Source organism: Sorex fumeus, unplaced genomic scaffold (assembly GCF_029834395.1).
Source record: "Sorex fumeus unplaced genomic scaffold, SorFum_2.1 ptg000086l, whole genome shotgun sequence".
Taxonomy (NCBI): domain Eukaryota; kingdom Metazoa; phylum Chordata; class Mammalia; order Eulipotyphla; family Soricidae; genus Sorex; species Sorex fumeus.
Genome location: NW_026606143.1, coordinates 18,334,815 through 18,353,645, shown reverse-complemented (window position 1 = coordinate 18,353,645; position 18,831 = coordinate 18,334,815). Strand labels below are relative to the sequence as shown.

The following is an 18,831-nucleotide window of genomic DNA, read 5'->3' as shown; positions in this document are numbered from 1 at the left end:
AGATAGTACTGTGGGTAAGATACTTTCTATGTTCACTGCTGACCCTGGTTCAACCATGGGCACAAACATGGTCCCCTGAGCCAGCCAGGAGTGATCTCTGAGCTCAGAGCCAGGAGGAAGACCTAAGCATTGTCAGATGTGACCCTCAACTCAAAACAAAAACAAAATCTAGCCAACAGAAAATCTCATCTCTTCAAAAACTCTAAGTGCATGTTTTTGTCTCACCCTACAAAATTCTAAACAAGCACTGGGGACACTTGCCCAAATGACCCAATAGTTTGATTACGTTCACGAGTCAGAAGAGTTAAATTACTGATGATTTGAAGGCCAAGGGAAATGAAGAAACATTTATGTCATTTGTGACTGCACATTAATCATTTCCTATAAAATCATATTTCTGTGGCTTCTGTATACTTAAAATAACCTTGGGTCTCACCTTTCCCCAGGCGACCTCAGACTCCAAATTGCTAGGCATTCCTTGGACTGCTGATCTCTTTGTCAATTCCATATCTGTAGCTGCCAGCCATTCTGTCAAGGCATTCATTTCCTTTCGCATCTTGCGGGACAATTTTAAGCATTTCTCTAACTGTTGCTTTCTTTCTGTTACCTGCAGAAAAAAATAAATAAAATGCCATTCGCATTACTTTTTCAATTCAGATTATGGTTACAGACAATATATCCAAACTTCCCTATTTTATGACTTCAAAGTAACCTTTACATTGCTTTTTTAAAAGATATTTTGGAAAAATAATGTAATCTGAGTATGAGCAATAAATAAACACTACCGAGGGCAGATGGGATTCTTTCTCCAAATGACCAGGTTTTTTATCATTTTTTCTGGTATTTAAATATCATTTTGTGCCAAATTTTTAATAAATAGAATTGTGGAAGTAAAACTGAAGTTAAGAGATTTCTATGAGGAAGCCTCCAGTCATCTGCCAAATGAATGGAAAGAAAGTTTACAATCTACTTTATGCAAATGAAGCCTGATCATGTGGGCAGGAAATCAAAATGGAGAAAGAATGCTATTTTTCTCAGGAGGTAAGGTGATTTTTGTAATACTAAAGAAAAGACTATTTTATTGTGAATGCATCTTTTAAGTGTCTGACTTTTATACACAAAAACAATGGTCACTTCCTCCCCAAACATACTTTTGCCAACCCCTGGTGGCAAAAATTATTAATGCCTAAGAAAATAGCCACTCCTTTTTTTCTCTTTGGGTCACACGCAACAATAGACAGGGTTTATTCCTGGCTTTGCACTCAGGAATTACTCCTGGACGTGCTAGGAGGACCATATGGGATGCTGGGAATCGAACAGAGGCCGGCTACATGCAAGGCAACTGCCCTACCCTCTATACTACCACTCCAGCCCCTAGTCACTCTCTTTAAAGAAAGAAAAACAATTTGATTTGGATCTCCACCTCCTAGTTCTTAAAATTAAGACCATAAAAAATTAAAATCATCCACATCCTCACACAGAGCGAGCTAATTTAGATATAACTACATCTTTGAAAGCTTGTATATTGATTGATTTAATAATAAACTTACTACAACTTTCTAAGTGGTAGCCAACTCAAACCATAAGTAAAGTAAGTAAAGGCCTTCCCGTTGATCGTCGATTTGCTCGAGCGGGCCCAGTAACGTCTCCATTGGAGACTTTGTTGTTACTGTGTCTGGCATATCAAATACTCTCGGTAGCTTGCCGGGCTCTCCGAGAGGGGCGGAGGAATCGAACTCGGGTCGGCCATGTTGGCCGCTTGTAAGGCGAACGCCCTACCGCTGTGCTATCGCTCCAGCCATAAGTCAAACCATAAGTCAGAAAAATTTCAGTTTTGCAAGGGCAAATTTTATCCATATTTTGGGGGGTGGGGGGCAGAGGGATGGATCACATCCCACTTTCCTAACTGGCATATACTATGCTCAGGATTCACTCCTAGAAATTCTCAGGGGATTTTACATGGTGCCAAGGATCGAACCAGAATCAACTTCTTGCAGGGCAAGTGCCTTACCTCTCTGGCTCTACTTATCACTTTTAGATTATTCTCCTTATGGTCATCACAGTGCTTTGAACAAAACAAGTTTTCACTGAGTAAAACTAAGGTAAAACTAAAGTTAAGACATTTCATGTTAAAACCTCTTGTATGTTAACTAAATGAATGAAAACGATTAAGCCATTAGTTGTAGTACACCAGAAAATTTTACTAGTAACAATTAGATCAGTGTTTCCCCAAGTGAGCTCTACTGCTCCCCAGGGAACTGTGTGAATGATGGAGGGTGGGGAGGGGCAGTAGGAGACTGTTTGCAAGTCAGGGCACTTTGCTCAAAGAAGGTAGATTTCCTGATTAACTTTGGTGATCCAGCCCAAAGAAGACCATCACCACTCTCAACCTCCCTGGTAACCTCCTTAGCAATGGAGTTTTACCTGGGAAGAAGCTTCATGTGGGGGCAGGCTGGAGAAACCCTATAAAGGCCACCTTGAACAAAGGAAGGACACGCATATGCTGCCCGAGCCCATGTGCTGCTTGCGCCCATGTGGCCGAGCACATGTGGTGCCCGAGCACATGTGTCACCCGCATCTTCCCTCTTGAGATGTGTACTTTCATGCTTTTCTGTCTAATGCTAGGATGGGATGTGTGTAGGGGCTCTCTCTCTCTGCCCTTGGAGAAGCCCGTGTTCTCTCTTCAGTATGTTATTCTCTCTCACTCTCTCTCCCTCCATACCTAAAAATCCTACAAATAAAATCTATTTACTTCAAAAAAAAAAAAGGAGAAGGTAGATTTTCAGAAGTGCAACTATGTGACATCCATAAAAGGAGTGGTAGGACAAATAAGTTTGGGAACTTCTGAATTAAATAAAAGTATCTGAACCCTTGCAAAATCCATCTATATTTCATTATTGTGTGACTTGAAAAACCTTTAAAGATCATGGATATAGGGAATCAGAATATTAAATGGAAACGATTTGACATGTGGTCACATAAAGCATGTTAGGCTTAGTGATACTCAGTTGCCTCCCTATGTTAACCTCGACCTTGGGGAAGGACACTTCATTTTCTTTGGTTTACATGACTATTAAGGCAATACCCAACCTATCATATGGACTACTATGAGGGTAAAAACTGGATAATGTATACGTCATTTTATTCCCATCATGCCACTTCAATACTGATTTAGAAAAAACTTCCTATATGGATAGATGAAAATCTTTAATTTCTTTACTATTTTACAGATAGACTATTTCAAAATTAGATACGTTTTTATATTAAGAGGGCTGAAAGGTAAATGCAGATTAGTCCTAACTGTAAGGGAAGGCATGATAACTGAAAAATAACCACAACGCAAGTATAAATATGTTATCATGCTGTGGGAATAATGAACAACAGTGATTATAAATCATTTGTTTACTGATATAAATTAAATGTATAGCAATATTCTTTAATACAATGATACAAGTCAAAATAAAATAAATATTTGCTCATTTTTCAGAAATAGGTTTGAAATCTGTTATATACATATATTCTAATCTCTAAGTATATCTGTATCTATTTGTAGCATATATATGTGTGCATTTATACACACTACTATAAAAGGAAGATTCCATTCATCAACATTAAAAATATACCCAGGGTGAAGGTATAATTAAGAACTTAAAAAGAGACTGAGATACAGTATTGTGGGTTAGGCTCTTGTCTTGTATTGGTCAACCACAGTTCAAATTTCCAGCACCACATATGGTCACCCCAAGTGCCTGAGGAGTGACCTCTGAGTACAGAGCCAGGAGCCTGAGCACAGTTGCATGTGGCCCCCAAACCAAAATAAATTTTAAAGAGTTTAAAAGCTACAATAAAAACACACAAACTGAAAGTTATGCAGGAAATCCAAATAACCAACAAAATCTATTATTTCCCTTAATAGAGGTGTGTGTACTTTTGGAAAAATGTTTGCATGCTGAGGCTGCAAATTCAATTATTCTAATGGATTTTTCCCTTCTATTTTTCCCTTCAGGAAAGGAAAAGCATCTGCCTTCCAACTGCAAGGATTTTATTTGCATGTGGGAGGAGGAAGGAAGTACACCTTATGGTATGTTTCTATTTATAGTTATTTTTGCTATGCACTATTAGTAGAAAAAAACCTCCATATTCAATATTTCAAAGAAATTCTATCTTCTGAGAGATAATGCAATATTGATTTTTATTTATTCTGTTCTGTTTATATCTAACTAAATAAATTGTAATGAAATAGGAGACACTGCCATCTTAAGGAAAATTGAGTTTTATGGGTTTTACTTTTTTTTTTCCCAGGGAAAGGATGCATTTAAAAGAGTGCCACCTGCAGTACGATGCTTTAGCAGTTACTGTTCGTGGACATTTTAAAATGAAACTTGAAAAAAAATGAAATTTCATGTGAATACAAACCCGGTTCTTGAAGTGTATTACCATAACAATAACAATAAAATCATAGCAGAACCATACAGGAAATTCTACTCCTACATACAAAGTGCAGGAATAATAAAAGTTAACAAAATTAAATAAATTTAGATAAGAGACTTTGATTTTTCTCATTAAATTATTAAGCTAAATTCGTGCATTAAAAAACCGACTAGTAAAATTGTGCTCTGTATTTTTCTAAAAGTGCTATAGACTGAACTATATACCCCCCAATTAGTATATTGAACCCCAAATTTCCCCATGTGACTGAATCTGTATATAGGACCTTTAAGGGTTAAAGGGCTGGAGCGATAGCACAGCGGGTAGGGCGTCTGCCTTGCACGCAGCCAACATGGCCGACCCGAGTTCGATTCCTCTGCCCCTCTCGGAGAGCCCGGCATGCTACCGAGAGTATACGATATGCCAGACACAGTAACAACAAAGTCTCCAATGGAGACATTACTGGGCCCGCTCGAGCAAATCGATGATCAACGGGAGGGCCTTTTTTTTAAGGGTTAAAGAGATCTTAAGGGTAGGAGACTAATCCTATAGGACTATGTAGCACTGTAGCACTGTACTCCCGCTATTCATCAATTTGCTTGAAAGGGCACCAGTAATGTCTCCATTGTGAGACTTGTTACTGTTTTTGGCATATTAAATACGCCGCGATAGCTTGCCAGTCTCTGCCATGTGTGTGGGATACTCTTGGGAGCTTGCCGGGATCTCCGAGAGGGGCGGAGGAATCAAACCCGGGTCGGTCATGAGCAAGGCAAATGCCCTACCTGCTGTGCTATTGCTCCAGCCCATAGGACTATGTATTTAGGAGAATTATAATTCTGCCTCTCCTCCATCTCACTATTTTTCCCTTTCTCCTGGCCCTATTTCATGTGAGAATATAGCCAGAAAGCAGCTACAGTTAAAGCAGGAAGTGTGTCCTCACTGGGAACCAAATGGGTGAACATCTTGATCTTGGAAGTCCCAACCTGCAGCACTGTGACAAATAAATTTTTGTTCATCTGGCTAGAGAGTCTGTGGTATCTTATTATGGTAGCCTGAGGAAACTAATATAAAAAAGTAACACATAGACAAGTACAGCCACCTACTTTTTTTTACATAAATTCTAAAGATGATTAAAATAGAAGAGACTACATTTCTTATGAAAAGAATATTATTAATATTTCCTGTTTCCTTTGATTTTATCTAAAAAACACAGTTGCTGAAAGATCTTGGAATATTTAAATGCAAAATGTTTATTCAGGGAAGAAATGTATGACTTGCAGAATATATATAAAGGATGATATTTATACTTATTCCCTTTAGCATTGTTTCAAAATACTTCAGAAATAATTATTTGTTCTATAGTTTTGGTGTATTCTGTCATGCTATTAAGGCAAGAAAGGTTTTTAGTGATCCTTTTCAATCTGCTAAAATTCCATAATTAAGTTCACAATATTGAAAAATAAACATCCAAATATATATTTTCAGGTATAAATAGGGCTTTACATATGTAGAGGGTCATTCACTTCTTAATAATAATGAACTCAACACACTAAGAGTTTACTAATGTCAGTTTTATTGTTTGAAATTCCACATAATTTATTCTCTAATAGGTTCTATCAAATTTCCTCTGTAAAGGCAAAGCTTTGCTATAAATTTTTCAAGGCAAAGTAAAGACCCAAGCAATAATTTGTAGAAGCAACTGGGAAGACTATTTATCTCAAGTTTTTAAGTTTTAAAAAAAAAAGCATAAACATAACGAGCAATAACAAATAATGGTGACTTGCAAATTTTTTATTTGAAAGTAAAACTCATATTTTCTCAGTGACAATTTACAATTAGTAGCTTCAATAACACAACCCTCCAATTATTTTCAGGGAAAGCTATTAGATATATGTCTCTGCATCTCTACTTCCCAAATATGAAAACTTTTATTTGTATAAAATAAAATGACGATCTTATCATTTTTCCAAAATTTTAAGAACCTGAAATATAAAATAAACTCCACTCTACCATCATCTCAATATAGCTCTTTTAGTTCAAATAACATTGCATGTTACATTATATAATGTTATATATATTTTGTATTCATTGTATATATTAGTGCTGGAGTGATCGCACAGTGGGTAAGGCGAGACCCAGCCGACCCAGGTTTGATTCCTCCGCCCCTCTCAGAGATCCCGGCAAGCTATTGAGAGTTTCTCGCCTGCACAGCAAAGCTTGGCAAGCTACCCATGATGTATTCAATATGCCAAACACAGTAACAAGTGTCACAATAGAGACGTTGCTGGGCCTGCTTGAGCAAATCGATGAACAATGGGAGGACAGTGACAGTGACAGTGTATATATTATATATCCACTATATTATATACAGTATTTTATATATATGTGTGTATATATATGCATATACTTTTTCTTTCCTTTGGGATTATGGATTTATCATTCCATATTTGGCAACATAAAGGCAGAGCCATCCCTAAATCACTTCTTGTTTATAGGTGCTCATTTAAAGTTGCATTATTTATAAAAGTATTAAATCATTTATTAGAATAAATTCCAATCGATTTTAAATATTATTATAAAATTTCTTTATAATTTTAATACTGCATAATATCATATGATTTTTTAAACTTTGTTTAGGGGGTGGCCTGTCCCCAGTGGTGCTCTTGGGCTATTTTCATTTCTGTGCTCAGGAAATGCTCCCAGATGTACTTAAGGGAAACAAGTGGTACCTGGAATTCACACTGGGGTTGGATCCAAGCAAGACAAGCATATTATCTCCTGTATTCTCTCTCCCACACTGAGCTTTCATAATTTTTTTAAAAAAGAAATTAATGGCTTTTCCAATAATTTAAATTTGATGAATACACAAAACTTTGCCTAGAAATCTTGAAGAAAATACCATGACAATCCTCGATGTCATCAATTCAACTTTCATGATTCTAATTTCTCCCATTATTTGGATATATCGAATCTCTTAACCGATATGGAATAATTGATTTGAGGAAAGTGAGACATTCAACAGTCTCAAAAAGGAAATGGGACTCTGTAGGAAACATTATTAGTGAGAAAGGCCCTTATGAGAAAGGCCCCCTCACTAATAAGGGGAAAATATAAAAATAATCACAGCCATTGTACTTAAGTAGCTGCCTTCTATATGATTAGCCAGACAAGGTGGATTATACAGAAAAACAGGCTCTGTGTAATCTGTGAACATGCCAACTCATTACACATACGGGAGCCTATGCACAGAATAGCAGCTCCATCGTGCCTAAGCATAAGCAGGTAAATTAGTTAAGAGAACTCATCAGTGTTCATATCATCACAAGTGAATTTGTACATTAAAAAAAAAACAAGTTTAAGGCAACCCATTTTAGAACTATGTAATATGGTCAGACACAACCCCGGGTTTAATCCCCAATATCACATATGGTGCTCCATTCCCACCAAGAATGACCCCGAATACAGAGCCAAGAGTAAGACCTGAGCAGACTTGCTATACATGATTTTTTATTATTTTTTGTTTGTGGGCCTCGCCCAGCAACACTGTGTTTACTCCTGTCTCCGCATGCAGGGAATGACTCCTGGTGATTCTCAGGGGACAATATTGGGTGCTGGGGATCAAACCTGGGTCAGCTACATGCAAGCAAGTGCCTAACTGGCTGTATCTCTTCATCCCCTTGCATATTTTCTGACAAAGACTCAAAGAACATCCTCAATACTATTTTTTTCATTAAAAAAAAAACTGCATGTGGGAGCCAGAGCGATAATACAGTGGCTAAGTCCTTGCAGGCATGTAGCTGACCTGCTTTGGATCCCTGGTATCCCATTTCATTTCCTGTGCACTGCCAGGAGTAATTCCTGAGAATAGAGCCAGGAGTAACTCCTGATGGTGTGGTCCAAAAAAAGCAGAAACCAAATTGCATATGGGAATGTATTTTCATCTATAACTGGTACCTATCCATCAGAGAAAATGGCCAGAATTTCTAAAACAGTAATTGTACATAATTGCTGTTTTTGGCTTTACAAATTATAAACAGAAATTAACCACCGTGAGTAGTTTCAGCACATATGTACTTACCTTTGCTCCCAGCTCATTATAATGCAATTTCAAAGCCGTTATCCTTTCATCAAGCTCTTTAGGGTTTTCTGTCTGTTTCTTCTGAACAATCTGACGTCCAGTTTTGATCACCATTTCCACTTCAGACTTCACTTCACTCAGACTTTTATACAAGTTCTAAGTTAAAATATAAAACACAACCATGTTACATTAACTTATACAGTTAGAGCAGTTTAAAGATCTCCCTGACTGCCATTTCATCTTTCCTATTTTCATAGAATAGCATGTGCAGCTGTGGTCCAGAGCTAGTCCTTGCATTTTCTGTTGACTTAACTTTTCTAGACCTCATTCTGTTTGTGGACACATATACAGATATTTTGCTGCGATTCTTACTAAGGTTAAGAGTATATCATAACTATATTAAGTTCTTTAATACACGTTTTAAGATTATTTCTAAAAGGTGCATGAATTCCCTTTTAAATGTTAGACTTGGCCTCTAGCTCTAAAATTTGAAAATTTTCATTTGACTCATTCACCAGCTATTTACTGAGTGTCTGTTATGAATCAGATCATATCTGAGTCATTAGAGAATCTATGATAGACAAGAAATATATATTCATTCACTGTTGCTTACTTGAGTCGATGGAAGGCTTCTAATGTCAAAATTATGTTATCAATATATGTCTTATACAAGAAAGGTGATTAAAAATAGGCCAATTTGGTTAAAAATTTGTCAATAGGAATTGTTCCTTAAATATAGACAGATATGAAATATTGAAACCATACATACAGCACAACTATAAATACAAATATTTCTCCACAAAAATACATATAGCAAAGTCTCATCAAACTAGTCATAGTTACTTTCCTGAAAAATCTGTACAAGTTTCCATGTTTGTGAGCATGCATGCATGGAGGATGTGTAAATGCCTGTATACATTAATCCATGATGGTTTAAATAATACACAGCTGCTTTAGTCTCTTGGTTTTAAGTCTGAGAAACAAGTACTTATTCAATTAGTACTGAGAGAAAGTTTTATTCACAGTTAGCATGGGAAAGTTTATTTTTGGAATTACAATGAAACAAGGTTATAAAAATAAAGATAATACAGCAGGTAGCCTTGCACATGGCAGGCTTGGGTTTAATCTCTGGCATCTGTATTTTCCCCAGAGCACTACCTGAACGCAGTGTCTAGAGTAAAAACCCTGAGCATCACTAGGTAAGACCCAAAGCCCAACCCACCAAATTAAAATCATTAGTTAGCACACTGAGACCAATTTTGATTTTTTTAACTTCTGAAACAATATATTTGTACCACAAAACAAGCAAATCTATAACTATGAGGTTCAAGTTATCAACTAAACTTAAAAACGTTCCTGTCAAGGAAATAAGTCTGGGGACAGAAAGGAAACTGAGGAAGGATGTTGACACTGGTGATGCAATAGGTGTTATATTGTATAACTGAATCTCATCCATGCATATTGCAGACCTGAATACCAACTTTGGTATTGTATACCTGAATCTCAATATTGTGAACCCTGCATACCTGAATCTCAACTATGAATAATTTTGTAAATCCAAATACCTCAATAGAAAAATAACTCTCAAAGAATTTACTCTTTAGTGTTAAAAAATAACACAATGGTTCATGGTACTGACTGAATGAATTAATGCTTTCTTTTTTCAATAAGCAGAGAAAATATCATTAAAGAAGGTATATATTTTTTACATTTACTTGTGTTTGTGCTAGTAAGACATTCAATAAATGAAAATTACATAGAGCCAGGAGACAGTGAAGAGTATAGATCACAAGTGCCAAACTCGGTTTGATGCTCAGAACCATGTGGTCCCCCGAGCGTCACTGGGTGCGTCTCTGCAGGCCTCAAGCACCTCGAAGTGACCTGGGAAATATCAGGAACTATGGGACCCAAGCAGCATTACTTCCTCGGGCCTTTAAAATAAACCAGTAGCCTGGTTGGCTAAAAATCCCCTGTGGAGTCTCAGGCTTCTTGAGCACAGTTCAGAAGACCCAAGAGAAATTAAAGAAAAACATTCCTGATGGAAAGCTAATGATATATACATACAGATATAACAGAACTTAAGAACTAAAAAATATAAGTAGGGAAGTTTAAAGAAAAAAATATTCACACATAATGTCTATATAAATAGGTTCTTATATTTTAGCCACAACCAGAATCAATCTAAATGAGGGGCTTGGGGTAGTGCCCGTGTACTGTGTAATGGCATGTTCACAGCTAGAAGAAACAATCACCTTCATTACAGTCTTCAGCTCAAAAGCAACGGACAGCTCTCCCTTTACAAATACATTTATTTCTGGCTGTGTACTTGGGTGAATCTGCTTTCAGTTATTTTCTGAAAATGTAAGATTATTTACATTCCCATGGTATCAGCTAATAACTATTATCAAAACTTCTGGAATTGTTATTGTTGAAGTAATAGCTATTACTGATGCTTCCTAATTAAAATATGCCCATTCATGATTGCCTCCCTTAAAAGTATATCCCAGATACCCTAAAAAAAGGAGATTTCTTGTCTATGTTCTGCTGTGTTTGAAGAATTAGAGCCTCAAAAGAAATCCCTAAGAATTAAATGGCTATTATTGTCTTGAATAGTTTTGTCTCTCAACTAAACTATTAACATTAACATTTATTCTTAACTTAATATAGTATATGCATTTCATTTCTTTTCATTTGGGGTGAAGAAATAGTAGAGTGGGTAAGGTACTCACTTTGCTTGCAATTAACCTGGGTATGAAACGTGACACCATATACGATACCCTGAGCATTGCCAGGAGTGATCTCTGAACAGAGCCAGAAGCCCTGACATTACCAGGTGTGGTTCAACCTCTATCCCTCCAAAAAGCCCAAAACAAAAATCTTTGTTTTCCTTTTACTAAAGGGGATCACCAAATAATTCTTAGTGAGGAAAGTCAGAGGACAGATGCTAATCCATCACTTGAAATACATACCACACAATGATTCAATTGTGACTGTACTACTTCCTGTTCCACACTCTCAATTTCCAATGCAGGCAAGTGTGTCTTCACCTCATCTAAAATCATCTTACTTTCTTGTAGACGCTGTTCAAAATTGGCTGGCTTCTGGAATAAGCGAAACTTCAAGGAAACATCTTGAAATTGTTTCTGGAAAGAGAATTCAAGAAGGCGCTGATTAAAATTTGCCTTTCAAACAATAACCATTCACATTCTTACTAAGATATTTTCCTTTAGTTATTAAGACAGACTGGGGTAAAAAAATCGAAATAAAGCAATTTTCTTCATTTTTCCAATACAGATAATACATTTATTTAAAAAGACGTAGCACTTGTCCTTGACTGTAGTACCAAAAAAAGGTAATATTTTGGCTCTATTAAAATTAATTCCAAGGGGCCAGAGTGATGGTACAGGAGATAAGGCAATTGCCTTGCATGCAAGTGTCGGCTGAAATCCTGGTTGTGATCCCTGGTGCCACATGGGTCCTCAGAGAAATGCCAGGGGTCACTCCTAAGCACAGAGGCAGGAATAGCCTTTTAAAATGTCCTGGGATGTCCCAAACCCTTCCCAAATTAATCTTCCTGAAAATAAATATGATATATACACATATGTATCATATTATAGGTTCTAAATAGCATTCTTTATTCCAATTTTGCTAAATAATCTACTTTTCTGCGACAAAGATTTTTTTGTTGAATCATCATTAATTACAAAGTTACAAAATTATTTATGATTGGGTTACAGGCATACACTATTCTAACACCAATCCCATCACCATTGTCCATTCCCCTTCATGAATGTCCAAGGTTCCCATCCAGTCCTCAACCTGATTCTATCGCAGGTCCCATTCCCTTTTTCCCTTTTAGGCATTGTGGTTTACAATAATGTTATCGTTAGTGTCATGCATATCATGTTCCTTCTTTTCACTACTCTATCCTCATCCAGAGTTACCACTTCTCTCTATCATTGTCTTACTGGTCCTTTTCCTGATCTCCCCCCTCACACATCCACCCAGTTGCAAGTTTTCCTGCTCGTCATTTCCATTGCCACCTGACATGAGTTATATATCTATATATATAGATATATATAGATATATATATCTATATATATATATCCCTATTATATTCCTTTATATTTTAAAATGAGTGCAATCATCCTGCATCTGTCCCTTTGGTATATACGATGATTTATATCCAGATCTAACAAACTGCTCTTGGAAGCCATACCTGTACCAAATCAATGTGAGATAACACCATTTGGGAAGTCTCCTTTTCCTGGTTATGCTTCTTCATTTCTTCTAAACTGATCTCATGACTTGTCAAGTCCGACTGGATTTTCTGTTGGAAGGATAGCATTATCAGTCAGCATGCTTGACAAACTTTGGTAAAGAAAAACTCACTTTCCTAGAAAATTTAAAAACTACAAATCATCTGCTGTAATACACTCTTAAAATGACAATAAACATTTTCACTTATCAAACATTATCAAAACTTAAATGACTTATCCCATTCCTTTTGAGATTAATAAAAGAAAGACCGCCCTTTGCCAACTACAAGATCAAGATGACTGCCCTCCGACGTCCTGATGGATCTATTACATCTTTCAGAAGGGCAATGAAGAATATTATCCATGACTTCTACTCAGATCTCTTTGATAGCCATGTCCACCTGCCCATATACCAAATTCCGTAGGATGGATATGTCGTTCCCAATGTTCTTCCCTTCCAAAATCCGACACGCCATTTCATCAGTAAGAAGCTAACAGTACCCGGCCCATACAAAGTCAGACCCAAACACCTGAAGAACCTGCCATCAGTACTCATCAATACACTGACTCAGCTCTTCACACGCTACCTGTCTGAATGCAAGGTTCCATCCCAGTGGAAAACCAGTAGGATTGTACTACTGTACAAGAAGGGAGACATCCACGACATTGGCAACTATTGCCCAATCTGCCTGGGTGGAGTTGAGGAATGTTGATGGTGTTCAGGGCTTTATCCTTGCTTTGTGCTCAAGAATCATAACTTATGGTGTCAGAGGTGACCGCATGTGATACCAGCAGGGATAGAACCAGGCTGGGGCATATGGAAGGCAAGCACCCACTATACTATCTCTCTGATGCTCAGTAGTGATCTTAATGCTGTCATTCTGTGAAATACTTAAGTTACATTTTAGGGAACCTAGTGATTTAGGAAAAGGAGGTGAACATCAACTGAGAATGTTTTTCCCATGACACTTTGATTTTTAAAGAACTATAAAATATTTCTAACTACTCTTATACTGAGCATTGATATTTTTCACATGTTTTCTTCAAAAGTCTATTTGGATAAGACAAGGACAAGTCTAAGCCAGTTTGTGATAAGCGAAATACTGAAGTATGTGGAAAGAAAAATAATGAATGCATTTATTTCTTTCTGCCAGATACAGCAAAATGCAGCTTGTGGTTCAGATTATTCTAAGAAAATGGATTAACTTTTGCCATAGTAGCCGTAGCATATTCATGCAAAAACAATTTTTATAATGCATATTAGTCACAACCAAATTTACATCAATTGGAACAATTCTAAATCATTAGATAATGACTGTTTGCTTAGCAGTCACTGAAGAAACCTATAGTCCTGCATTGAATAGTGACAGTTAATTCTAAATTAGTTACAAATAGTGACAATGGTCATAATTAGAAGTGGATTAAGTAGTGAAGTATTTGTTTATAATACAAAGTTATTAATGTACAGATAAAACTTAAGATTTTCCCTTAGCATATCTAGCAATTAAAAAGGCAAAATATCATGATTTGCTTAAATAAGTTTTTAAAAACTCTGGTTTAAAGATTTAAAAAAGAGCCAAGACTCAGACAAATGAACTGTTATAACTAAAAAAGTAATTGCTTATATTATGACCTCGCATCATGAATAGAGGTAACATTCTTGAACCACAGAAACTAAGCATTGAGAATCCATGTACAAAAAATAGCTTTTACAGTTATAAGTATTAAAATTTTAATAAAATACATATAATTTAATGGAAATATGTAGGGTTCAGTGATATTTATACAGGGGACATCAGTACATATCACATGAAAAGTGATGGTTTGGGGAACACACCAAGTGGTCCTTGGGGACTATTTCTGTCTCTGAGTGGAGAAGTGAATCCTGGAGGCCATAGTGTGGTACCAGAAATCTGAAGGGCTAGCCTTCTATAAGGAAGGAACCTTACCTCCCATACTATCTCTCCAGAGAAACAATGATCATGTATAAGTAGAACTTTCAACAGTTTATAAGCATTTATGAAAGCATGACTCTGGAACTTAACCAGATGATACCACAACCATGGACAACATTTGTGCCCATTAAGTAATAAGATTATTTCTCAGAATTGACAGGACAAAGTCTGGTCAAGTCTAGGAAATTTGGAACTGATTTGTGTATCCTAGGAGATTAGCCTTGTAACATTCCATGACCTCAGTTTCAACTGCCAAATGCCAAAGATCCATTAAAGGAGAGAGAAGGAAAAAGCTGATGTGCATGAAAAGTATTTGAAACACAAATATTGCTGTCTCTTAATCATAGGATGCAGTAGATGGCAATTTTTATTCATTTATTTATTTAAATTTTTATTAGTGAAACATCATGAGGTATAGTTGTAGACTTACAAATTTTTGTGCTTGGGATTCAGTTATACAATGATCCAGTACCCATTCTTCCACCAGTGCCCATTCTCTAGATGGAAATTTTTAAAGCTGACTGCCAGAACAGTTCCCCGAGCACCTGCTTCTCCAACTACACTTCAACAAATAAATGCTATTTTCTTACCCTTTTAAATCTAGGTTAGCCTACTGACTACCATGTCCAGTAAAACAGGGCAAAAGTGGTGGTCTGCCCAAAATGAGTAGAGGACTTAATTCAGCTATTAATTGCCACTTTAGTGGAACATTCACACTTAGTGTCACCAGTGGGGGCTGGAGAGATTGGACAGCGAGCAGACCACTTGTCTTGCATACAGCCAACCTGGATTTAATTCCCGGCACCACATATGTTCCCTAAGCCCTATCAAAAGTGATGTCTGAAGTGATGCCTGAATGCAGAGTCAGGAATGAGCCCTGAGTAATGCCAGGCGTTCTCTGCCCCCCTCCAAAGAAAAAAAGAAAAAAGAAAAGAAATGACAGTGGAGAGTCATTTTTTCAGAAAAGCCAAAAGAGATAAGTATAAATGTGTGTACATTAGCTGCTTCATGAACTTTACAGCCGGGATAGACTCTGCGGCTGGTCAGAGCAGAAGTTGGGTTGTCAAAGGCTGACACTGCAGAAGAATAAGGAAGTCAATTTCCAGACACCATTATCGTAGTTTCAAAGACTTTCATTTCTTCACAGAAGGAAGTGGAGTCGGTAATATTTGAACACACTTTAAGGTGATGAGAAAGAAACTAACGGAAGAAGTAATTTTTTGAAAACTGTAAATAATAAGGGGAAAGGAGAAGAGAATACGGCAAAAGGGATTAAGTAGCCTATGCTGATAGATTTAAACTAGACTTCTGATAGGAAACATATAGAGAATGTTTGGGGGTTGGTTCTGGGGTTGGCAATTGGGGGTTGGGGCAACACCTGGCAGCGCTCAGGGTTCTATCCTGGCCCTGTGCTCAAGGATCACTCCTGGTGGGTCTTAGAAATCTCTAAGGACTGCCTGGAACTGAACTAGGGTCATTGCGTGCAACACAAGTGCCTTAGCCTCTGCACTATCCCTCCAACGCCAACATAGTGTGGTATATACAGATGACGCTTTGGACATCTACATTGCTGAAAGTTACCTAATAATTATAAACTAGTGTTACTTTCATATGAAAAGTAATATAAAATGGGGTGAGGGACAAAGTTTAATAAACAAGGTCTGTGCCCAACGCTGAGTTTTCCTTTGTAAGAACAAAACGTTATATTCCTTTTCTTTCAACAATGGGTATGGCAGATGAACCAGAGCACATTAAAAAAAATCTGCAAAGCAGAAATTTATGTACTATGACAGAAAACCAAATGCTTTGAAATAAAAGGGAAAGGAAATATCAAGATCTACTATGCTGTCTGCTTTTTTTTTAAAAAAAATTAACAAATGGCAATATTTAAGATACATGTGGCTGGGAGAGTTTCTGGAGAAGTAGAGCATAGAACCACAGACTGATCGGCTATCTCTGAGGGAGATAGCACAGGGGTGAAGTCATATGCCTTACATGTTGTACAAACTGGTAATATATGCTCCTGCAAGCATCACCGGGTGATGCCCTGGAGACTGCAGGACCTCAACCTCAAGGCCCTGAGCTTTGCTGGGCTGTCCTGGGTCACCCCAGCACTCCAGGGCCTGAGCAGCACCCACCACATCCTCCAGCCTTGCACTGAAACACTACCCTGGTTGTTGAGACAATGCATAAGGGGCCCCCAGGCCTCCTAAGAACCACTTCAGAGAACTCCCCCTTTCGGAAAAAAGAAAATAGTCTCTCATTTCAGGATGTAGGAACCCCAGGAGCCAGATTAGGTTTGGAGCATATAGTATGCATGTATAGTTTCCTTTAAAAATTGTTTTTTCTTCTGGTTGCAGTAATATAGATCCAATGTGAAAGTTAACATACCTATACCCCCACTGAAGTACCATAAACCCTCCACCGCAGTCATTCCACTCCCTGGCATGCATGCACAGTCTTTGGAAGCAAGGACTAGATGTGGATAGAGTAGAATTATGAGAGCGGGATTTACTGTGAGGCTAAAGTTCTTTACAGGTCAGGGCCCTTTGCTTGCAAAAGATTCTTTGTAAGTGCTCACACAATTTTCCTCCTTTGATTGTATAACTGTGTTTTTCCATTAAGAGAAAACTGCTTGACTCCACAAAATTACTTCTAAATTTATGTTGAAAATAAAGGATTAAACATGTATCTCTAGGATAGAAATTAAACAATTTTTATTTTAGTATATAGTGTGATATATAAGTTGGATATGGTTCTTTGCTCAAATTATTTTTTGCTCCTCTGAAAAGAGTAAGTGACACAATTAGATTTGGGGAAAACTATAATATACTTTATAAATATATTTACTAATGATTATTTCATTCATTATTAAAATTCTAAATTAAAATCAGATCTATATGTCCAATTGATTCTATTTTCAGGTTAGTTTACATTTATCCAAACATTTGTCACAAATAATATTTATTATTTTTCACTGATAATTCAAATCATTATATATGTATGTAACTTTACTCTAGACAGAATTATTGTGGGACCGACAAGAAATTTGGTTTAAATAAGAGTTAATGAAAACTCGTCACTTTAAAAAACCCTTCTAATAAAACAACAAAAACATCCTCTTTGGCATTATAATTCAATGAATAATATTGTAGATATAAAATATTAAAAAGGAAAGTTTAATGGGCAGGAAAATGATGTCTACACTTGTCTCCCAAATTCGGAATAGAAGTGAAAGATCTAAAGGCATACAAATTGAGTCCAATTTTTACTCAACATATACATCAACTAGGAGAAAACTAATATTTTGAAATTCTCAGCTTAGCTTCATACAAAACTCTCAAGGGAAACAAATAAGGTAAAAAGGTAAAGGCCCTCCTGTTGTTCATCGATTTGCTCGAGCAGGCCCAGTAACGTCTCCATTGGAGACTTTGTTGTTACTGTGTTTGGCATATTGAATACATCACGGGGAGCTTGCCAGGCTCTGCCGTGTGGGCGAGATCCTCTCGGTAGCTTGCCGGGCTCTCCGAGAGGGGTGGAGGAATCGAACTCGGGTCGGCCATGTTGGCTGCGTGCAAGGCAAACGCCCTACCGCTGTGCTATCGCTCTAGCCCAAGGGGGAACAATGGGGAAAATAGTTGTAAGTCAAAGTTGTAATTTAGAGCACCCACATAATTTTCAACAGAAGTTCTCAATCTATTCCCTTTCAGAGTTCCTATAGGGGTATTTGTTGGCCCATAAAAAGTGAATATAGAGAATGGAAAACCAAATAAATGGTGTTGGGAGGATCTTCCCAGGATGGAAGAAGCATGCTGAAAGTAGACTATAGACCAAACATGATTGTCACCCATTGCCTCTTTTGCAAACCACAATACTCAATAAGAGAGAGAGAGAACAAAAGGGAATGCCCTGTCACAGAGGCAGGGTGGGTTGAGGGGGGCGGGGGGTGGGAGGGATACTGGGATCCGTGGTGGTGGGAAATGGGCACTGGTGGAGGGATGGGTATTTGATCATTGTATAATTGAAACCCAAGCACAAAAAATTGTAAGTCTACAACTGTACCTCATGATGTCTCACTAATAAAAATAAAAAAGTGAATATAGAGCAGAAT

The 18,831-nt window shown here is 37.2% G+C and overlaps 1 protein-coding gene across 3 annotated transcripts in view; it reads right to left on the bottom strand.

The window, feature by feature from the left end:
* The window catches only part of DMD (dystrophin), a 2,292,284-nt gene that overhangs the window by 1,389,497 nt on the left and 883,956 nt on the right, over nucleotides 1-18,831 (bottom strand). For 2 of the 3 annotated variants that reach the window (XM_056131279.1, XM_056131278.1), the window contains exons 1-4: nucleotides 12,726-12,833; nucleotides 11,476-11,649; nucleotides 8,507-8,662; nucleotides 437-607 (exon numbers count right to left, since the gene is read on the bottom strand). In XM_056131279.1, the coding sequence (XP_055987254.1) occupies nucleotides 437-607; nucleotides 8,507-8,662; nucleotides 11,476-11,649; nucleotides 12,726-12,791 (567 nt within the window). In that variant the 5' untranslated portion in view covers nucleotides 12,792-12,833. Of the gene's footprint in view, nucleotides 1-436; nucleotides 608-8,506; nucleotides 8,663-11,475; nucleotides 11,650-12,725; nucleotides 12,837-18,831 lie in introns of those variants that run through there. The other variant, XM_056131284.1, reaches the window with a different exon arrangement.